The 20,453-nt window shown below is 45.4% G+C and overlaps 1 protein-coding gene across 7 annotated transcripts in view; it reads right to left on the bottom strand.

The window, feature by feature from the left end:
• Nucleotides 1-20,453, bottom strand: part of NCOR2 (nuclear receptor corepressor 2) — a 3,277,114-nt gene that overhangs the window by 1,538,715 nt on the left and 1,717,946 nt on the right. For all 7 annotated transcript variants that reach the window (XM_044068530.1, XM_044068534.1, XM_044068533.1 and 4 more), the window contains one exon: nt 17,064-17,236. In XM_044068530.1, the coding sequence (XP_043924465.1) occupies nt 17,064-17,236 (173 nt within the window). The remainder of the gene's footprint in view (nt 1-17,063; nt 17,237-20,453) is intronic.

The raw sequence follows: 20,453 nt of genomic DNA, 5'->3' as shown, positions 1-20,453 counted from the left end.
CTCCCTCATTTAGTAACTCTCCACTAAACCTTAACTTTTTAAACAGGTAAAACTCAAGTTACCTACTTTCATATCTAACTTCTCTAGTGCACACTGCAGAGTGCATTCTTTTCAATCTTACCTTTAAGCATCCCTGTTACTAGCACTTTCTCTAATACCTAAAAAGATCATCTCTACTTGACTCCAAGTAGACTTTTCTCTATCTGTTAAACCTAGCACTTGCTCCTACAGTACTTATTACCTTGATACGGCACTCTTATAGATAGCACCCCAAAAAGGCAAACCCCCATTTCTCGGTCACCCACGTCCCCGGAATCTCTTTTAAAGTTTTTTTGTCTAGTCCTTCTAGCATGTCGAGGATCAGTTGCTAGTGTCCTCTCCTGCTCAGCTGGTGAACCTGGGAATATTGAGGCAATGTTACAATTGCCTCATGTACACAGACAACCCTCTCCTCCTCCCACAAAACACAAATACATGCGAGATGCAACTATACGGCCAAACTGGAGGCTGAGCTCTCAACATAGGACTGGCAAGACCAGTCAGGAGGAGAAGGTTACCACACACACTATAGACCCAGTCTCACATAGTACCATCACAACCTCAAATCATACACATAAACACACAAAGACATACTCGGCTCTGATCAAAATCTACCAAAACAGCAGAGGCCACCAAAGCAGACACCCAAACAACCACCACCTCAGAACACAACACCTGCAACACATAGACCTCACAGTCAGAGTGTCAAACAGTCACAGCCCTTAAGGCCAAACACAATGCCAGACACACTAGTCATTGGTGACTCCATAGTCAGACACACTGACGTCCCGCCACCAGACTGAGTAAGGAGAAGGTCACAGTAAGCTGCCTGTCGGGCGCTAGAATCCGCCACATAACGCAAGCACTCAGGTCTCTCAACAGCAGGTACAAATATGACTCAGTCATTGTCCACGCTGGTGTAAACGACCTGAGACGCACTCCTTGGACTACATGAAAAGAGACATTGAGGAGCTCTCTGATTATGTAGCCCAGGCAGGTATGACCCTGACCTTGAGCAGTATCCTACCTTCACCAAGAATGATGCCACAATACAGAGATAAGATGATCAGCTTTAACAATTGGCTTAAACTCTGGTGTCATTCAAAGGGGATCCAATGTCTGTCTGCCTGGGATGACATGCTGGACAAGCCACGCTGCTTACAAGGGACGGCTTGCACCTGTCACCCTGGGATTCCGGATATTGGCAAAGGCTCTTGCCACCCCATAGTGCCTTTTTAGGCAAGGCTCAAATTCTAAACCTACCACCCTAGAACACAAAAAGGAAAAAACTAAGGGTAATGCTGCTCAATGCCAGAAGTCTAAATCTCAAAATGCACGCACTGAGGCCCTTCTCAGTATGGAGAACATCGATGTCTGTGCAGTGACAGAAACCTGGTTCAAGGCTCCTGAGAGCACCCCAGCACTATCAGGTTTTACCTCTTATCATGCGTTCCGCCCCAAAATCCGGACAATACCAAGAAAGGAGGGGGTATCCATATTCATCAAAGACACCCACACCTCAAGACTGGTGGCAACGCACGATGCATCGGAGACCATCCAGGTGCAATTAACCATAGGCAAGACTGCTCTGCAAATTGTAGCATGTTACAGGCCACCCTCACAAACTCAGGAACCTCACATGGCCTTCCTGAAAACACTAGAGGGGATAAATGTATCACCAAACACCATCATACTAGGTGACTTCAATTACCCTAATATAGACTGGGAACACTACTCAAGCCCAAACACCCTAGCCCAAAAGTTCCTGGAATTCATAAACTCAAATGCCATGGAACAACTAGTCACCATCCCCACAAGAGGAGAAAACATACTTGATCTCATCATCACGAACATGGGAGCACAATGTTCAACACCGAAGTATACCCCTCACTGGTGAGATCAGATCACAAACTAATCTCGCTGGAGGTCCTCCTCCCACCCCCACCTGAAATAAAAAGACCACAGTAAAGAACTTCTCGAAGGCCGACTTCACACTTCTAAAGACTAGTGTGGTCTCCTTTAAGGCCCCCGAGCCGACGGAAAACAGTACTCAAGCCACTGAATCACTTACAAATGCCTTCTACCAGCACCTGCAGGACTGCATGGATAAGGCAATCCCAAGCAAAACAAAGACTCTTTGTACCAAGGCAAGCGTCCACTCTGGTGGACCCCAGCCATAAACAAACTCTACAACAAAAGGAGGAAGCTACTACAAGATAGAGCAAAATCCTTAAAAGGTAAGACACCCTTGATCACTATAAGTAAAAAACTAAGAGCTCTCATAAAATCATCCAAAGCAAATTTTGAGAGAAAAATAGCTAAAGACTCAAAAGACAATCATAAGGCCTTCTTTAGCTATGTTAGAAACCTGGGAGGAAACTCCCAGATATGCTCAGAACTAGTTCAAAATGATGTGAAGATTACTGATCCTACAGACATTGCCAACATACTGGCTGACAGGTTCAGTGCAAACTTCTCCCCCCCAAAAGGAGAGATATCTATACCAAGCGATTGCAGCCCCCAAACATCTCCAACGCCCAAGTGAGAACTGCTCTCTCCAAAGCAAAAAAACACAGCATCCATGGGACCTGATGGTGTCCCCGGCTGTGTGCTCCACGAACTCAACGAGGAATTAAACCCACAGCTAGGACAGCTGTTTAATCATAGTCTTACCTCTGGATACGCACTCCAGGAGTGGCGCACTGCAACTGTGGTCCCACTTCACAAAGGCGGTGCCTCCACCGACCCTGGAAATTACCGCCCATTAGCTTGACAAGCCTTATCTGCAAAGCCATGGAGAGGATCATAATGGACCTCATAAATAAAGACATAGGGAATTTGCAGACTTTGGATCCATCCCAGTTTGGCTTTGTCAAAGGCAGATCATGCCTTCTAAACTTGGTTGACTTTTTGAAACAGTCACCAAAGCCATTGATGAGGGAAAGGCAGTCCATACAGCCTACCTCGATCTGGCGAAGGCCTTTGATACAATACCCCACTCGGGTATCATTGAAAAACTCATCAGCTTAAATGTTAACCCATACATCACAAGATGGGTTGCAAACTGGCTGAGTGACAGAACCCACAGGGTCAGAGTTGCTGGCGCCATGTCAGACTCAAAGCCTGTCACAAGTGGTGTACCACAGGGCTCAGTCCTGGGCCCACTCTTGTTTGGCATCTACTTTTCCAAGTACAAGCAAACACCGGGGGGGTATGGCCGACAAAGTTTTCAGATGACTGCAAACTGGGTGCCATAGTAGAAAACACATCTGTCACAGATATCCTTCAGAAGGGTCTCACAGAAATGGATAACTGGTGCCAGAGCCATGGCCTAAAGTTAAATGCCAAAAAATGCAGTCATACCCTTCGGGAAAAACAAGGTTACCCCTAGCTACCAAATAGGTGGCAATCCACTGAGTACAGAAGAAGTTATCAGGGACCTGGGGACCCAGGTTGATAGTAGTCTGTCATTCGACACCCATGTAGCTAAAGTAGTTAGGAAGACCTTCTACATTGCCCACCTTATCATGAAGGGATTCTCATCTAGATCAAGGGAGGTCATAGTCTCCCTATACTCATCACTCATCAGACCAATGATTGAGTACAATGCCCCATTCGAATGTATCTGACCCGACACTTGCAGCAGCTGGAGAGGCCACAAAGTTCCTCACCAAAAGGATAAAGGGTCTCAAACATCTGTCCTATGCTGCCCGACTGAAAGAACTCCAGCTCTATTCAGTCGCCACCGCTTGCTCAGAGGTGACCTTTGCCTAACATACAAGGCCATGTCAAACCCAGATTTGATGAATATGCTTCACCTCAAAAATCTAGATCCGTCAGAGCCACAAGGGCGGAGACTTAAACCTCGACACGGCTATTAATAGGACGTGCTGGAGGGATAGATTCATCACCCAAAGACTCCCTATGCTGTGGAATAAAATCCCGGTATATGTGAGGCAGAGCACCTCGCTGGCCTTGTTCAAGAGAAATCTTGACCAATGGATGGGAGATCGCAGATATACCCCAGGGATTACCTCAGTGTCACTGCTCAACAGAGGCACAGCAAAATAATGGGTATAGTTCCCCATACTAAAGGGGTGGCGTAAGCCACAAAACTATGGGCTAGGCTTGTAAATGCCCTCGGGCAGATAGCCTAGTATGAACCTATGAACCTATGGTATGTAAAGTTTCCCCAAAAGAATAATCCTCAGGAGGAGAGGCTGAAGGGATAGATTCTTCAGCATCAGAATCCTCATAGGGGGGTGCAGAGTATCCCTGGTCTGAAGAGGAATCAGAGGAAATGGAAACCTGATAAGAGGAATAATAGTATGTATCCTGCATAGGCCTTTTCTCAGGAGGGGGATGGGAACCCCTGATTAGAGTAATGCGGTCTTCGGCCATTTTAAGCATCTGTTTCTTAGGCATGGAGGACTGTCAAGCAGAATGCTGTACTTGTTTCTTTGTCTTTAATGGTACTTTTGTCTTGGCTGTTGCTTTAATGGTAAGTTGTGAAGGTCTGAAAACACCCTCAGAAGCCGATGCCTGCTCAGCAGCTCTGGACCCATCTGAGGGATTAGTTTCCGTAGGCCCAATACCTTGAGTTTCCAGAGGCCTAGTTGTCTCCACGTGGGAGTCGGAGGCGGCCTGTGGCTCTGAGGTAGCGGGTGTCAGGGGCTGCGAAGGCGCCTCACTGAGAACCGGCGAATTGGCGACTGGCCTAGAAGAGGTTTCGTCGTCAGTTTTGGACCTAGGATGCCTGTCTTTATCCTTGTCTTTGCGTTTTTTCGGTATTGCGGTCGTCGGTTGATCCGACGGCATAGTATAATTGAACCTTCGGCCAAAGTAGTGCAAAGCAAAATCAAAACGTCTTTTTATAGTGCATTTGCTAAATCTAGCACAAAACCGACAACTAGTGATGTCTTGATCAGGGCCTAGGCATGGAATACAGTAAGAGTGGAAGTCCTTATGAGGTATTTGCTTCCCACAAGAAATACAATTATTAACTTTTTCTGACAATGGTCTGAGGCAAGAAAAAAGTTTCCCCAACGGGGTACTTAGCTTTATTGAAGACTTTGGATCTGAAATTCGACTTCGAAAATCTCAGGAGTCGGCCGACCGGCACTTGCAAACTGCTTCTGCTTTGGGCACAGTGCGGCAAGAAAGACGGAAAAAATGGCTGGACCACGACTTTGGAACTCTGGCCGACTGCGGGACCGCCTGATGGCAGGATAACCCAAGTGTAATGACTGCAGCAGTGTAACACGATGAACAACTGCAGAGGCAAAACCAGCTCTGGATTTAGAAAACAAAGGTAGATTGTAAATCTTTGTGAAAGTATGGACAGAAGACCAACTAGCTGCTTCTAGAATGTCCCTAGTAGGCACACCTCTCAGAAAAGCTGCAGAGGTAGAGGCTGCTCTAGTAGAGTGGGTCCTAATACTCTGAGAGAGAACCGTCCCATGCTGCAGGTAACAAAAGTGTATACAACGAGCAATTCATTTGGAGATGGTTTGTTTCGAAATAGCTTTACCTTGCGCCTCAGGAGCAAAAAGTACAGTTGTGTACCTACCATAAATGTAGATGTTCCAGTGTATTCACTGTTGCAGTCATTACACTTGAGTTATCCCGCTGGCAGGCGACCCGTAGTCGGCCTGAGTACCAAAGTCTTGGTCCGGCGTCGATTGCTGTCACCTCTTCCCTGACATCAGTGCGCCAGGGGTATAAAAGTTGCGACCAACGCCATTTTCTTCAGTTTTTCTTGCCCCAGATGTCAGGTGCCCCCAGATATGAAGGCTGTAAAGATAAAAATATGCCAAACAACCATGCATATATCACTATAAACATTTACTTCTTCTAAAAGCAAATACACCACATAGGTTGTATAGAGTTGAGAAGTACAGAATAGTCCCAGCAAAGAGAGGGGATGGTGGGTGGGTAACCAGGACTGCAACAGTGAATACACTCAAACATCTACATTTATGGTAGGTACACAACTGTACTATGTTCATCGTGTTTCACTGTTGCAGTCATTACACTTGGGTAGAATCCCAAAGCTGAGGTAGGGTGGCTGGGTCTAGATTGGAAAGCTGAGGTAGGGTGGCTGGGTCTAGATTGGATTTGGCGAGGCTAACAAGCCCTGGGGGTTGGGAGGGTGGCCTAATGGTTAAGGTGTTTGCCTTACAAACACAAGGTACAGGGTTTGAATCTCACAGGGGATAACTGGCTAGGCTTAAAATGTCTCGCAAGGGCAGTTAGCCTAGTACTAATTTATGAACCTATGCAGAACTGCAGTGGCAAAGCCTGCTCTGGATTTGAAGTAGAGAGGTAGGTAGTAGTGCTTGGTAAACATGTGCACTGAGCTCCAGGTTGCAGCTTCTAAAATGTCTTTGGTTGGTACCCCTCTGAGGAAAGCTGCTGAAGTGGCTGCTGCTCTGGTAGAATGAGGCCTAATGCCCTTGGGCACAGATTTGCCATGTTGTGCATAACAGAAGCGGATGCAGTGTCCCATCCATTTGGAGATTGTCTGCTATGTAATAGGTTTTCCTTGTGATCCTGCAGCATATGCTACAAACAGTTGTTCAGTTTTTCTGAAAGCTTTTGTTTTGTCCAAGTAAAATCGTAGCTGCCTGTGTATATCCAAAGAGTGCAGAAGTTTTTCCCCTTTATTCTGGGGATTTGGGTAGAAAGTAGGCAAATGAATAGTTTGGTTTAATGCCATATTGGAGACCATTTTTGGCATGAATGTTGGGTTCGTCCTTAGAGAAACCCTGTCCTGGTGAAAAATGAGGAAAGGTTCCACAGCCATCAATGCCTGTAACTCTGAAACTCTTCTTGCTGAAGTTATTGCTAGGAGCAGAGCAGTTTTCCATGACAAGAATTTTAGATCAGCTGAGCTGGCTGGCTCAAATGGAGGCAGTGTTTGTTTTTCTAAAACAAAATTGAGGTCCCAAGTAGGTACTGGTGCTGTACCAGGGGGTATTATATTCTTTGCCCCTCTGAGGTACTGTCATAGTAGAGGATGTGAAAAAAATAGGAGGATCCATATTGTAATGAGCTGAAATGGCAGAGGCATGGATTTTAATAGATGAAAAAGATAGGCCTTCGTGCAACATCTCAGTCAGGTATTGTAAAATCTGAGGCATATTAGGGACCAGTGGGTTGAGCCCTTGTGCCTGGTTCCAAGCACAGAATCTCTTCCATTTTTCTGCATAAGATTTCCTAGTGCTAGGTCTCCCGGCTTCCAAAATTACATCCATAACAGCTTTAGAGAGAAGTGCAGTCTGAGTGGCTACCCATGCTGCCAGGTTTAAGGTTCTGAGTTGATTGTGCAGAATCTGATTGTTTTGCTGTGTCAGAAGTTGAGGGATTTGAGGTAGAGGCCAAGGTGAGTCTTGGGACAAAATCTTTAGGATTGGGTACCAGTGCTGGCGTGGCCAGTCTGGTGCAATCAGGATCATTTTTGGCCTCTCTTGTCTGACTTTTAGAAGCACCTTGGTGAGAAGAGGCATCGGAGGGAAGGCATAGACTGTCAGGCCTTTCCAGCTGAAAGATAGCGCACCCACTTTCCATGCTTGAGAGTGATAAGTCCTTGTGCAAAATTTCTGTAATTGACAATTGTGAGGGGAGTCAAAGAGATCTATGTCTGGGCGTCCCCGCTCCCTTGTTATCATGTTGAACACTTGTGGATTTAGCTTCCATTCGTAAGGATCCATTAGATTTCTGCTTAGTTCGTCTACCAGTGTATTTTTTGTTCCTGGCAGGAATTGTGCTTGCAGATGTACCTGGTAGGTCAGTGCTGTGTTCCACAAAGTCATGGCTTGTCTTGCACAGGGGGTAGGAATGTGTGCCCCCTTGATTATGTACCACATAACTGTGGTACTGTCTGTCTTTATTAATAATTGTCCTGGATGTATTAGGTCCTTGAAGGCTGTCAGGGCATTCTGTACAGCTAGCATCTCTTTTTGATTGATGTGAAGATGCATTTGTTCCTTGGGCCACGCACCCTGAATACATTTTCCTCCCATATGTGCTCCCCAGGCATAATCCGATGCATCCGTTGTTATTGTCTGCCTGGCTGTAGGTAAGGTGAAAGGCTGTCCCTTGTTGTGGTGACAGGCCTGGGACCACCATTGAAACTCCTGTTGTAGGCAGGGAATCAAGGTTATGATTGTCTCTAGGCTGTGACAATGCTGAGTCCAAACACTTTTTAGATATCACTGTAGTTTCCTCATATGCAGTTTGGCATATGGAATTAGTAGAATGCAAGAAGCCATGAAACCCAGGGCCTGCAGAATTTTTCTTGCAGGGAGCTGGGTCTTTGTTGCCATCATTTGAAAGTAATGAGTCAGTTGCCTTTGTTTGTGTGGCGTGAGATAAGCCATCTGGGCAGTTGTATTTAAGCTTGCACCCAGGAATATTATCTCTTGAGAGGACACTACTTTTGATTTTTTTTCGTTTACTGTGTACCCTAGGCAAATTAGTAATCTTTTTACAAACGCCAGGTGCTTTAGAAGAATGTCCTTGCTCTCTGCTTGTATAAGGCAGTCGTCCAAGTAGGGATATATTTGAATTCCTTTTTGTCTCCAAAATGCAATTACTGGTGCCAGGCATTTTGTGAAGACCCTGGGCGCAGTAGATAAGCCAAAGGGCAGTGCAGAGAATTGATAATGCATTGAGCCTGCTATAAATCTGAGGTATTTTCTACACGATTGTCTGATTGGGACGTGCAGGTATGCCTCCTTGAGATCCAAAGTAACTAGCCAAGCCTCTTTGCCCAGCATGGGCAGGAGTTGTTGTAGTGTTAACATTTTGAATTTTGGAACATCCAGGAAACTATTTAGGATTGACAGGTCCAGTATTGGTCTCCATGCTTTGTCCTTTCTGGGTACTAGGAAAAGGCGTGAGTAAAATCCTTGGCCCTGTTCTTCTTGTGGAACTTTTTGAATAGCTCCCATATCCATAAGAGCAGCAATCTGTTTTTGTGCCTCTGCCCATTGGTTTTGTGGCAGGTGTGGCATACCTTTTGGTTTTGCAAGCGTGTGGAAGTGGAACCTGTACCCTTGAGAAACTATATTCAACACCCATTGGTTTTGGGTGATCATAATCCAATTTTTTGAGAAACGTGCTAGCTTTCCCCCTAGAAGTGCTGTCAACTGGTAAGAGCTTGGCATTTGCAGAGGGAAGTCATTGTGACCGTTTCCTATAGGGTTGTGATTTGTCTTCTCCTCCTTTGGGGGCTGTAGCACCCCATTGTTTAGGTCTGTAGGAGCCTTGGGGCTGAGATCTGACTCTCGGGCGTCTGTATCTGCCTCTTTGTGGCCTGTCTGACACTGGAAAGGACCAATTTTTTGAAGGCCAGTTTCTGCTAAATCTAGGTGGTTGAACCTGTAAGAAATCTTTCACAGTTTGCAGTGACTTTGCTTTATCCTCCATTTTCTTTAACACCTCTTCTGCCTTAACACCAAACAAAGTATCATGCTGCAGTGGAGCATCCAATAATTTTACTTTAACATGGTCAGGTAAACTTTGTTCTTTCAACCAAGCATGTCTTCGAATAACTGAGCCTGTAACTGCGGCTCTACAAGAAGCCTCTAATGAATCAAAACCACATTGCAGAGTATGCTTTCCCACTTGTTCAACTGCATGCAATAAATCCTGCATTTCTTTACTGTCAGGACCTTCTATATTTGTAACCATTTTCTGCTTTAACAATGACATGAGATAGTGTTGATATTTAAGCATGTGAAACTGGCAGTTTAAAGCTCTTACAGCTAAAGTAGCATAAGTGTAAACTTTTTTCCCCCATCTGTCCAGAGCTCTGGAATCCCTATCTGAGGGGACAGGATTTTTGGCAGTGGAAGCTTTAACCCCTTTAGGACCCTGAGAAATAGTTTCTGGGTCTGCAGCGGGGTTTTTGTAAAGGAATTTATGAGAGTCAGGAACCCTGTAGTACATGTCTGGCTTTACTGGCGCAGGGGGTAAATCTGGAGACAGACTGGATTCAGAAAAAACATCACCTACAATATCAAGCACAGGCGGGATAGCTAGGGGCCTGTGCTGTGGCAATAGAAGGAAATTCCTGAGCCTTTTCTTGGATTCTGAGTAATCCTGGCTCTCCCAATGGAAATGCTCCCTCATGGTGTGCAGGGTTTCCCAAAAAGAGTAATCCTCAGACGGAGAGGCTGAAGGAATGGATTCTTCAGCATCAGAGTCCTCATAGGGAGGGAGAGAAGAGCCCTGGTCAGAAGAAGAATCAGAAGAAATGGAAACCTGATCAGAGGAATCATAATCAGTGTCTTGCCTAGGCCTTTTGTCAGGAGGGGGATGGGAGCCCCTGATTAAAGTTATAAGGTCTTTGGCCATTTTAAGCATCTGTTTCTTTGGCATGGATGCCTGTTCTGGAGAACGCTGCACTTGTTTCCTTGTCTTTAATGGTGTTTTTGACTTTGCCTTTGCTGCTGTAGTAGCTTTAATTGTAAGCTGTGAAGGTCTGAAAACACCATCAGAAGCCGGTGCCTGCTCAGCGGCTCCGGACCCATCTGAGGGTATATTTTCCGTAGGCCCAATACCTTGAGTTTCCACAGGCCTCGGTGTCTCCATGTGGCTGTCGGTTATGGTCTGTGGCTCTGAGGTAGTGGGTGTCAGGGTGTGCGAAAGTGCCTCACTGAGAACCAGCGACTGGCCTAGAAGAGGCTTCGTCATTGGTTTTGGACCTCTGATGCCTGTCTTTTTCTTTGTCCTTGCATTTTTTATATATTCCAGTCGTCGGCTGTTCCGACGGCATTATGTAATTAAATCTTCGTCCAAAATAATGTAAAGCAAAATCAAGCCAACGTTTAATAGTGCATTTATTGAATCTAGCACAAAACCGACAACTAGTAACGTCGTGGTCAGGGCCTAGGCAAGGAATGCAGTAAGAGTGAAAGTCCCTATGAGGTATTTGCTTCCTACAAGAAATACAATTATTAACTTTTACTGACATCGGTCTGGAGCAAGAAAAAGTTTCCCCAATGAAGTTGTTGTTGTGTCTTTCGGCTTTTCCCGGTTACGGGTCACCACAGCGGAACTCCGGTCCGCTAATGATTGGCAGTAGATTTTTAAGTGCTGGCTTGCCGGGCCTAACGCACAACCTTCAACGAAGGAATGCCCATTCACGCATGTCACCACACAGAAGACGCTCTAACTGAGAATCGAACGGGCAACGTCTAACTGTGCGGCGACAATGCTACCGCACTTACCTTTATTGAAGACTTCGGTTCTGAAATTCAAAATTGAAAATCTCAGGAGTCGGCCGACCGGCACTTGCGAACTGCTTTTGCTTCGGGCACTGCACGGCAAGAAAGACTGAAGAAAATGGCGTCGGTTGCAACTTTTATACCCCTGGCGCACTGACGTCAGGGAAGAGGTGACAGCAACCGACGCCGGACGAAGACTTTGGAACTCGGGCTGACTATGGGTCGCCTGCCAGCGGGATAACCCAAGTGTAATGACTGCAACAGTGAAACACAATGAACATCTAACCAACTGTTCAGATTTTCGAACGGATTTAGTCCTGTTTAAGTAAAATCTCACATCAAGGGAATGCAGAATCCTTTCCCCTTTATTCTGGGGATTATTGAAAAAGGTAGGCAGGTGAATAGACTGGTCAAGGGTCAGACTGGAAACCACCTTGGGCATAAAGGAGGGGTTAGTTCTCAGAGAAATCCGATCGGAATGAAAAATAATGAAAGGTTCTACTGTCATTAGGGCTTGTAGCTCCGAAACTCTTCTGGCTGAAGTAATAGGCAAAAGAAAAGCAGTCTTCCAGGAGAGAAACTTCAAATCTGCAGAGGCAGCTGGCTCAAAGGGAGGTAGACTAAGCTTTTCCAGGACAAAATTCAGATCCCAAGCAGGAGTAGGAGCTCTTCTGGGAGTTCTACAATTGCTATCTCCCCTCAGGAACTGCTTCATTAAGGGGTGAGAAAAAATGGGCTGCACAAAACAGCAATGAGCAGAAATTGCTGAAGTATGAATTTTGACTGAAGAAAAGGAAAGTCCACCATTAAGCAAGCCTGCTAAGTAATCAAGAATAAGGGAAAGAGAGTCTTCTCCTTTAGCCAGAATCCAAAAGCAAAATCTCTTCCATTTATCTGCATAGGATTTTCTGGTGCTAGGCCTCCTGGCCTCATGAAGAACTTCCACCACCTGTTGGGAAAGATTTAAAGAATTAACCAGGCAGTTAAATGCAGAGTTTGAAGATGAGGATGAAGAAACTTTCCCCCTCCCTGAACCAACAGATCTGGTACCAGGGTAAGATGCCAAGGCTGAGCCTGGGAAAGGCTACGAAGAAGGGGATACCAATGCTTCCTGGGCCAATCTGGTGCTATTAGAACAGCCTTGGGTTTTTCGTCCCTTATCTTTATCATCACTCTGGGAAGGAGAGGCAGAGGAGGGAAAGCATAAATTGAGAGTTGTGTCCATGGGAAGGACAGCGCGTCCACTCTCCAAGCTTTGTTGTGAAACTCCCTGGTGCAGAAGGTTGGAAGGAGATGATTGATGTGAGAGGAGAAAAGATCCACTTGTGGAGTATCCCAATGCTATGTGATGTGATGAAAAATTACTTTGTTCAGTTGCCACTTGTGAGGATCCAGAATATGTCTCCTCAATTGATCCATCAAGGAGTTTAGCCTCCCTGGAAGATACTGGGCTATTAGATGCAAGCCCATGGAAGCTGCTAATGACCATAGTCTCATGCTTTGTCTGCACAAGGGATAAGAGTGAGTCCCCTCCTGCTTGTTCATGTACCACATGACTGTAGTATTGTCTGTTCTGATCAGCAGAGTCCCAGGGTAGAGTAGGCCCTTGAAAGCCAGCAAGGCCTGCTGCACTGCCATCAATTCCTTTAAGTTTATGTGCAGGTGAATCTGCTGGGTGCTCCAAGTCCCCTGTATGCCCCTGCCTTCCAGATGAGCAACCCCCCCCCCCATGCATAATCTGAGGCGTCTGTGGTGAGAATCTGGCTGGCAGGTGGTGGGCGGAACGTCAGACCCTTGTTCTGACAGCAGGCTGTTGCCCACCAGAAGAACTCCATTTGTAGACAGGAAATTAAGGGTTGAATCAAGTCTATGTCCTGTGTGTGTTGACACCAAAGATTCTTGAGGTACCATTGAAGTTTTCTCATACGCAGCCTTGCATATGGGATCATCAGAATACCTGAAGCCATGAACCCCAGTGCTTGCAGGAATTGCCTTGCAGAGAGCTGGGTCATGCTTGTCAAGCTCTTGAAGTAAGCCGAAAGATCTTCTTGCTTCTCTTGAGGGAGGAATATCATCTGGGTGGCTGTATTCAGACTCGCTCCCAGGAAAACAATATCCCTTGTAGGAACCAACTTTGACTTCTTTTCGTTGAGAGTGTAACCCAAAGAGGTGAGAATGTCCTTCACGAAGTCCAAATCCTTTTCTAGTTGTTCTGGGGAGTTTGCTTGAATGAGGCAGTTGTCCAGATAAGGATAAATGTGGATGTTTCTCTGCCTGCAAAAAGCAATGGCTGGAGCCAGGCACTTTGTAAAAACGCTGGGAGCAGTAGATAAGACAAAGGGCAGTGCAGAGAATTGAAAGTGTTGCTCCCCAGCCCTGAAGCGAAGGAACTGCCAGCAACTTTCCCTTATTGGAATGTGCAGATAAGCCTCCTTGAGAACCAAAGTTACCAGCCATGAATCATTGCCCAACATGGGTAGCAGCTGTTGAACAGTGAGCATCTTGAACTTGGGAATCACCAGAAAAGTGTTTAGAATAGACAGATCCAGAATAGGGCACCAGGTGCCCTCTTTTTTTGGTACCACAAAAAACCTTGAATAAAAACCTAGGCCTGCCTGATTTGCAGGAACTGGCTCTATAGCCCCCATGGTCAGTAGAGAAGAAATTTGATTTTCTACCTCTGTCCTGAGAGCTCTGGGTATGTCTGGGTACCCTTTCAGAACAGGGAAGGTGTGAAAATAAAACTTGTAACCTTGGTTTACAGTACTGTGCACCCATTTGTCTGTGATGGTAGACCATACCTCTGCGAACCTGGCTAACCTTCCCCCAAAGGAAACCCAGGGCCCGCAGAGGTAGGCACAAGAAGGCCGGAGTCATTGAGAATACTTGCTTTGGAAAGCTGGCTTAGAACTCCCAGATTTAGCTGAAGAAGAATGCCACTGTTTAGCCCTTTGAGGAGCAGAAGCATGTCCTCTGAAAGATCTGAAACCCCTAGGCCTAGAGCGACCCTGCTTGCCAGGATTAGGGAAAGACCAATTCTTGGAAGGGTAATGCCTACTGAACCGAGGAGGCTGAACCTGAAGGAAATTGTTTACAGCTTGCACAGATTTCGCTTTATCCTCCAACTTCTTCAGTACCTCCTCAGCCTTATTACCAAAAAGATTGTCCTTTTGCAAAGGAACATCCATCAATTTAGATTTAACAGGTTCAGAAAGAGGCTGCTCCCTTAGCCAGGCATGCCTTGTAATAATGGAACCAGTGGCTGCTGCTCTGCAGGAAGCCTCCAAAGTGTCAAAACCATAATGTAATGAATGCTTATTAACTAGACTGGCAGAATTCAGAAAGTCTTGTAAATCTTTGTTCTCCGACATGGAAGGAATATCCCCAAGTTTAGCCTTAACAGTGTCCAAAGTATGCTGCTGATACTTAAGCATGTGAAAAAGGCAATTCACAGATTTAATGGCAAAGGTTGCAGAGGTATAGACTTTTTTACCCCACCTGTCCAAGGCCCTAGACTCTTCATTAGAAGGAACAGGGTTTTTAGCAATAGTAGCCTTAACACCCTTGGGGCCTTGAGAAATAATCTCAGGATAAGCAGCAGGGTTTTTAAAAAGGAATTGATGAGAATCAGGAACCCTATAATATCTATCAGGTTTTCTAGGGGCAGGAGGAACAGAATTAGGAGTTAAAGAATTTTCCATGAAAACTCATCCACAACTTCCAAAACTGGAGGTATAGCCAGAGGCTTATGCTGTGGCAAATCCAAAAATTCCCTGATTCTCTTCTTAGACTGTGGAAAATCCTGACATTCCCATTTAAAGTGCTCCCTAAGAGTATGCAAAGTATCCCCAAAGGAAAAATCTTCTGGAGGGGGAGGCAGAAGGGATACAGTCCTCAGCATCAGAATCCTCAAAGCCAGAAAAAAGTAGAGAATTTCCTTCTTCACCAGCAGAAACACTGGAAACCTCAGAATCTGAGATGGATAAAACATCAGGAGACAATTCCCTAGCCCTCTTGGAAGGGGGAGGAAGCGAGTCCCTAATCAGTGAAAGAAGATCACCAGCCATCTTTACCAACTGGCACTGAGGCACAGGAGGGGAGGCCAATGCCTGCCTGTGAGAAGGTTTGCAGCTGGAAGGTTTGCTAGCAATCTGGAGGGACTCCGGTGACCTAGCAACTGCAGAAGTACAGCCTAAGGTAGTCGGTCTGGTTCTGGTCTCATGTCGAAGAGAAGAGGCGTCAGAAACCGGTGCCTGCATAGTGGCTCCGGACCCATCTGAGGCGGCAACAGGCAGAGGGTCTGAAGACGAAAGAGCAGACTGTGGCATGGAGGACTCAGTAAAGGTCTCGGCAAAGGGCTGTGGCTGAAAATCTGCGCACTATAGGGGCTGCAAAGGCACCTCACTGACTACCGCTGAGCTGACAACTAATTTCACCGGTGCATCATCAGCAGATTTAACCCTAGGCCTGTCACAGTCTTTTTCTTTGCATTTCCTAGGAATATCCGAAGCCGGGAGACCAGAAGACGCCATACAGACGAACTTATGCCAGACTCTGAAATGTTTATACAAAATCTTAGCTCTACGGCATATGGTATGCGAGTTAAAGGATGCACACAGATCGCAATTAGGGACATCGTGCTCAAGGCCCAAACAAGTTATACAATAGGAATGAAAATCACGGTGCAGAATCTGTTTTCCACAGGCAAGACAGTTATTAACTTTACCTGACATTCGTTAAAGCAAGAAAAGAGGATCCCCAACTAGGTACTTATCTGAAGGCGTCTTCAACTTGGTAGTCGGAAAGCAAAAAGAAGGTAAACGGTCGACCGGCACTAGTGCGAATTGCATCTGCTTCGGGCTCCGCGGCAATAAAGACTGAGGAAATGGCGTCGGCTGCCTCCCTTTATACCTGACGTTCTGACATCAGTTTTACAACCGACGGCAGCCAACGTCATATACCAAGGCCTCTGGTATTCGGGCCGGCTGAGGGCTATCGGGAGCCGGATAACTCATATGTTAGGACTGCAACAGTGAAACACGAAGAACATCCCTTAATATGCAGAAGTTATTAGCAGTAGTTGGATGCTAAATGTAGTGACGCCCCCATAAGAGGCAAGTGAGAGATGCAGTACCCCTAGGTAAAGAAAAAAACAACGAGAAAAATAAATGTACCTAAGCAGGGATGACAAGAAGAGAGTTAATGTTCTACCATTCCCATTCAAAAACCCAGCTTTGACATGAGCTTGGAACTTCATGTTTGGAATGCATCAAATACCTGAAAAGATGTCTTGTCTGAGTAGGAATTTCTCTCAAGGAATAAACAGACCAGGTAGAGTGACTGCCAACGTCATGAATCGGTATAAACAGACAGGATGGAATGACTACAAACACCATGAATTGGTATAGATAGACAGGGTGGAGTGACTGCTAACACCACGAATAAGTACACAGTATGGAAGATTCTTAATGGCAGCACATGGGCTATGGCCTATTGGCGTGGCTTTTAGGTAACCTTTTAAGATACTAATTCTGAAGATAATTATGTTGTATCTCCTTGGAGGTAAGCAATAATTTCTAAACTTTGGTATTAAAATTAAGACAGCATTACCAGAGCAGGACACTGCTAAACCTTCTAACATTAGCTAGCTCCATAGAGAGTGAACCCTTAGTATGATGCAGCTAAGCAAGATTTTGGTAGCAGACTGGTACTGAAAGAGCAAGCCAGCACAAAGTTTGTTTATGGCAGTACATAGTTCTGATACACGTGCAGAGTTTTACAGCGCTTTACCTCTGCATCCTCTCTTGGAGTTCTCTCTGTTTGCGGATCTCTGGAAACTGTTTCTCGTAGTACTCTCGTACTTTGCTCTCTTTGGCACGTCGACGTGGGTTATTCTCTATACGTTCCACTTTCTTTTCCCAGGCTTCCATCAGCTGGTCATAGCGCTGACAAAACTTTTGTTCCTAGAACAGCAATAATAAAAAATTATGAAAAATTGTGGGCCAAGTATCTAAAATAATCAAAAACTCTGTACTACAGAAAGTGATGACTACATAAATATTAGTGCACAAAACACAGCAACTCTTTTCAACCTAAACACTAAAATGTCCACCACAACATCCATGGTCAAACAAAAATAAAAGAAGGAAAATTATGTGACAAGATAAGGGACAACAAGGTAATGTAATACACCACACAGCTAATCTTATTTTTTTTCCTAACAACCTGTTGAATACATTTTGTGTTTTATTATACTTAACTCTGTGTAAAAACCAAATAGTGCAACCTGTACAAGCACACCCTTTAAAAGAAAAAGGAATGTGATTGTGTACCCAGGAGTTTCTTGTCAAACATGCTGCAACAGTACAGGGTCCCTGGACCACTGCTAAGTGCCATATATGTACAAGGCAAGAATAAAATACATCTAAGGTGGTCATAGGACTATGACAAGCATACATCTTGTCTTCCAGCCTACTCATGATTTTCATGGACAATACAGCTGAGGTTTGGAGAGTATCCTGTATAAGGAAAGTAAAAGCTGTATTTTTGTGGTTTGCAGAAAGTGTTGTCCTCTTGACCTCAAGCACCTGTGAACTTTAGCATGCACCTGAAGTTTGAAGGGAAAGAAATAAATATCAGCACTACCAAAACAGAAATCCTGGTTCTGTAATGGAAAACACTGCATTAGATGACATTTCATTTCATTACAGCCATCATGGCAAAAAATCTCCCGAGGCTGTTAAGTCACACTCCCCTAGGGCAACTACAACTGCTGCTGCCATCTTGAAACAAATCCCTAACAAGGATATCCTGGAAGCTGCCACCTGGTTATCTGTGCATAACTTCACAAAATATTACCACCTGGCTGCCTTTTCCAGGTCAAGAGCAGGATTCGCTACTGCCAACTTGCAGGGCATCTTCTCCTCTCCCTAATCTCCTTCCTCCCTCTATTCAGCTATGGGAATCTTCCCACAAGTCAGAAAGTACAGTTGTATACACTTAACCATAAATGTAGATGTTTGAGTGTATTCACTGTTGCAGCCATTACATTTGGGTTATCTACTTGCAGGTAGCTCTCAGTCGGCCTGATTAACAAAGTCTTGGGTCCTGAGTCAGTTGCTGTCCCTTCTTCCATGACGATCCCTCATAAAATCCTCCAAGGCCAGCTTCGAGAGAAAAATTGCACAGGACACCAAAGACAATCATAAGGCTTTTTTCAGTTATGTTAGAAACCTGGGATGCAACTCCCAGACTTGTTCTGAGTTGATTCTAAACGACAAAAAATACACTGAACCCACAGACATCGCCAATATCCTGGCAGTCAGGTTCAGTGCAAACTTCTCCACCCCCTCCCCCCCAAAAGAGCAAGTATCTATCCCAGCAGAGGGCTGCCTCCCAAACATCTCAGATGCTCAGGTGAAGGCTGCCCTCTCCAAAGCAAAAAACACTGCTTCCATGGGACCAGATGGCGTCCCAGGTTGCGTCCTACATGAACTCCAAGAGGAACTAATCCCTCAAATAAAACAGCTATACAATCTCAGCCTCACTACAGGATATGTGCCCACAGAATGGCGTACAGCAACAGTGGTCCCACTCCACAAAGGTAGAGCCTCTACGGACCCTGGAAACTATTGCCCCATAAGCCTGACTAGCTTAGTCTGCAAGGCTATGGAGAAGATCATCATGGAGCTCATAAACAAAGACATTGGGGACCTACAGACACTAGATCCTACCCAGTTCGGCTTTGTCAAGGGCAGATCCTGCCTTTTGAACCTGGTTGACTTCTTCGAAACAGTCACCAAAGCCATAGATGAAGGGAAGGTAGTCCACACAGCCTATCTGGACCTTGCAAAGGCATTTGACACAATACCCCATTCGGGCATCATAGATAAGTTATCCAGCTTAAATATAAACCCCTATGTCACAAGATGGGTTGCAAACTGGCTCAAAGACAGAACCCACAGAGTGAGAGTTGATGGAGCCATGTCAGACTCGAAACCGGTCACAAGTGGCATCCCACAAGGTTCTGTCCTGGGACCACTCTTGTTCGGTATATACTTTTCAGAGGTACAGGCAAACGTGGGAGGACTATGGCTCACCAAGTTCGCAGACGACTGCAAACTGGGCGCCATAGTCAACTCTCCAGCTGACACAAACATCCTTCAAAAAGGTCTCACAGAGGCAGATAACTGGTGCCAGCACCATGGTTTAAAGCTAAATGCCAAAAAATGTATAGTCATACCCTTTGGCAAAAACAATGTGCCCACAAATTACCACATAGGTGGAAACCCATTAAGTACAGAGAAAGTTATTAGGGACCTGGGGACCCAAGTTGATAGCAATCTCTCCTTTGAAAACCACATTGCCAAAGTGGTTAGAAAGACCTTCTACATAGCCCACCTCATCACGAAGGGTTTCACATCTAGATCAAGAGAGGTAATCGTGCCCTTTATTCATCTCTCATCAGGCCCATCATAGAATACAATGCCCCTTTTGGGATGTACCTTACCCGACACCTGCAGCAATTAGAAAGACCCCAAAAGTATCTCACCAAGAGGATCAAGGGTCTCAAACAGATGCCATATGCTGCTCGGTTAAAAAAACTCCAGCTCTACTCAGTTGCATACCGCCTACTTCGAGGCGATCTATGCCTGACATACAAAGCTATGTCAAATCCAGAATTAATGGACATGCTCCACCTCAGTAAATCTAGATCCCTTAGAGCCACACGCTCAAGGGACTTGAACCTCAGCACAGAAATAAACAGAACTTGCTGGAGGGACAGGTTCATAACCCAGAGGCTCCCTTCGCTCTGGAATAGAATTCCAGTTCATGTGAGACAGAGCATCTCACTGAATCTCTTCAAGAAGAATCTCGATAGGTGGATAGGGGATCGTAGGTTTGTCCCAGGGATTACTCCCGTGTCGCTATTAGACAGAGGCACAGTAAACTAAACCTTAAAAAGGGCACAGTATACTCAAATCAAGGGGTGGCATAAGCCATACAGAATCGGGCTAGGCTTATAATTGCCCCAGGGCAGATAGCCTAGTATGAACCTATGAACCTATGAAAACATGCAGCTGATGTCATTACATCAGTTTTTCTTGCCCCAGATGTCAGGTGCTCCCCTAATGGGGAGCAAATAAACATAAAAACACAAAGGTATACCTCCAACAAAAA

Source organism: Protopterus annectens, chromosome 4.part0 (genome assembly GCF_019279795.1).
Source record: "Protopterus annectens isolate FY-2018-M chromosome 4.part0, PAN1.0, whole genome shotgun sequence".
NCBI classification, from domain to species: domain Eukaryota; kingdom Metazoa; phylum Chordata; order Ceratodontiformes; family Protopteridae; genus Protopterus; species Protopterus annectens.
This window is presented reverse-complemented; position numbering and strand designations above follow the sequence as displayed.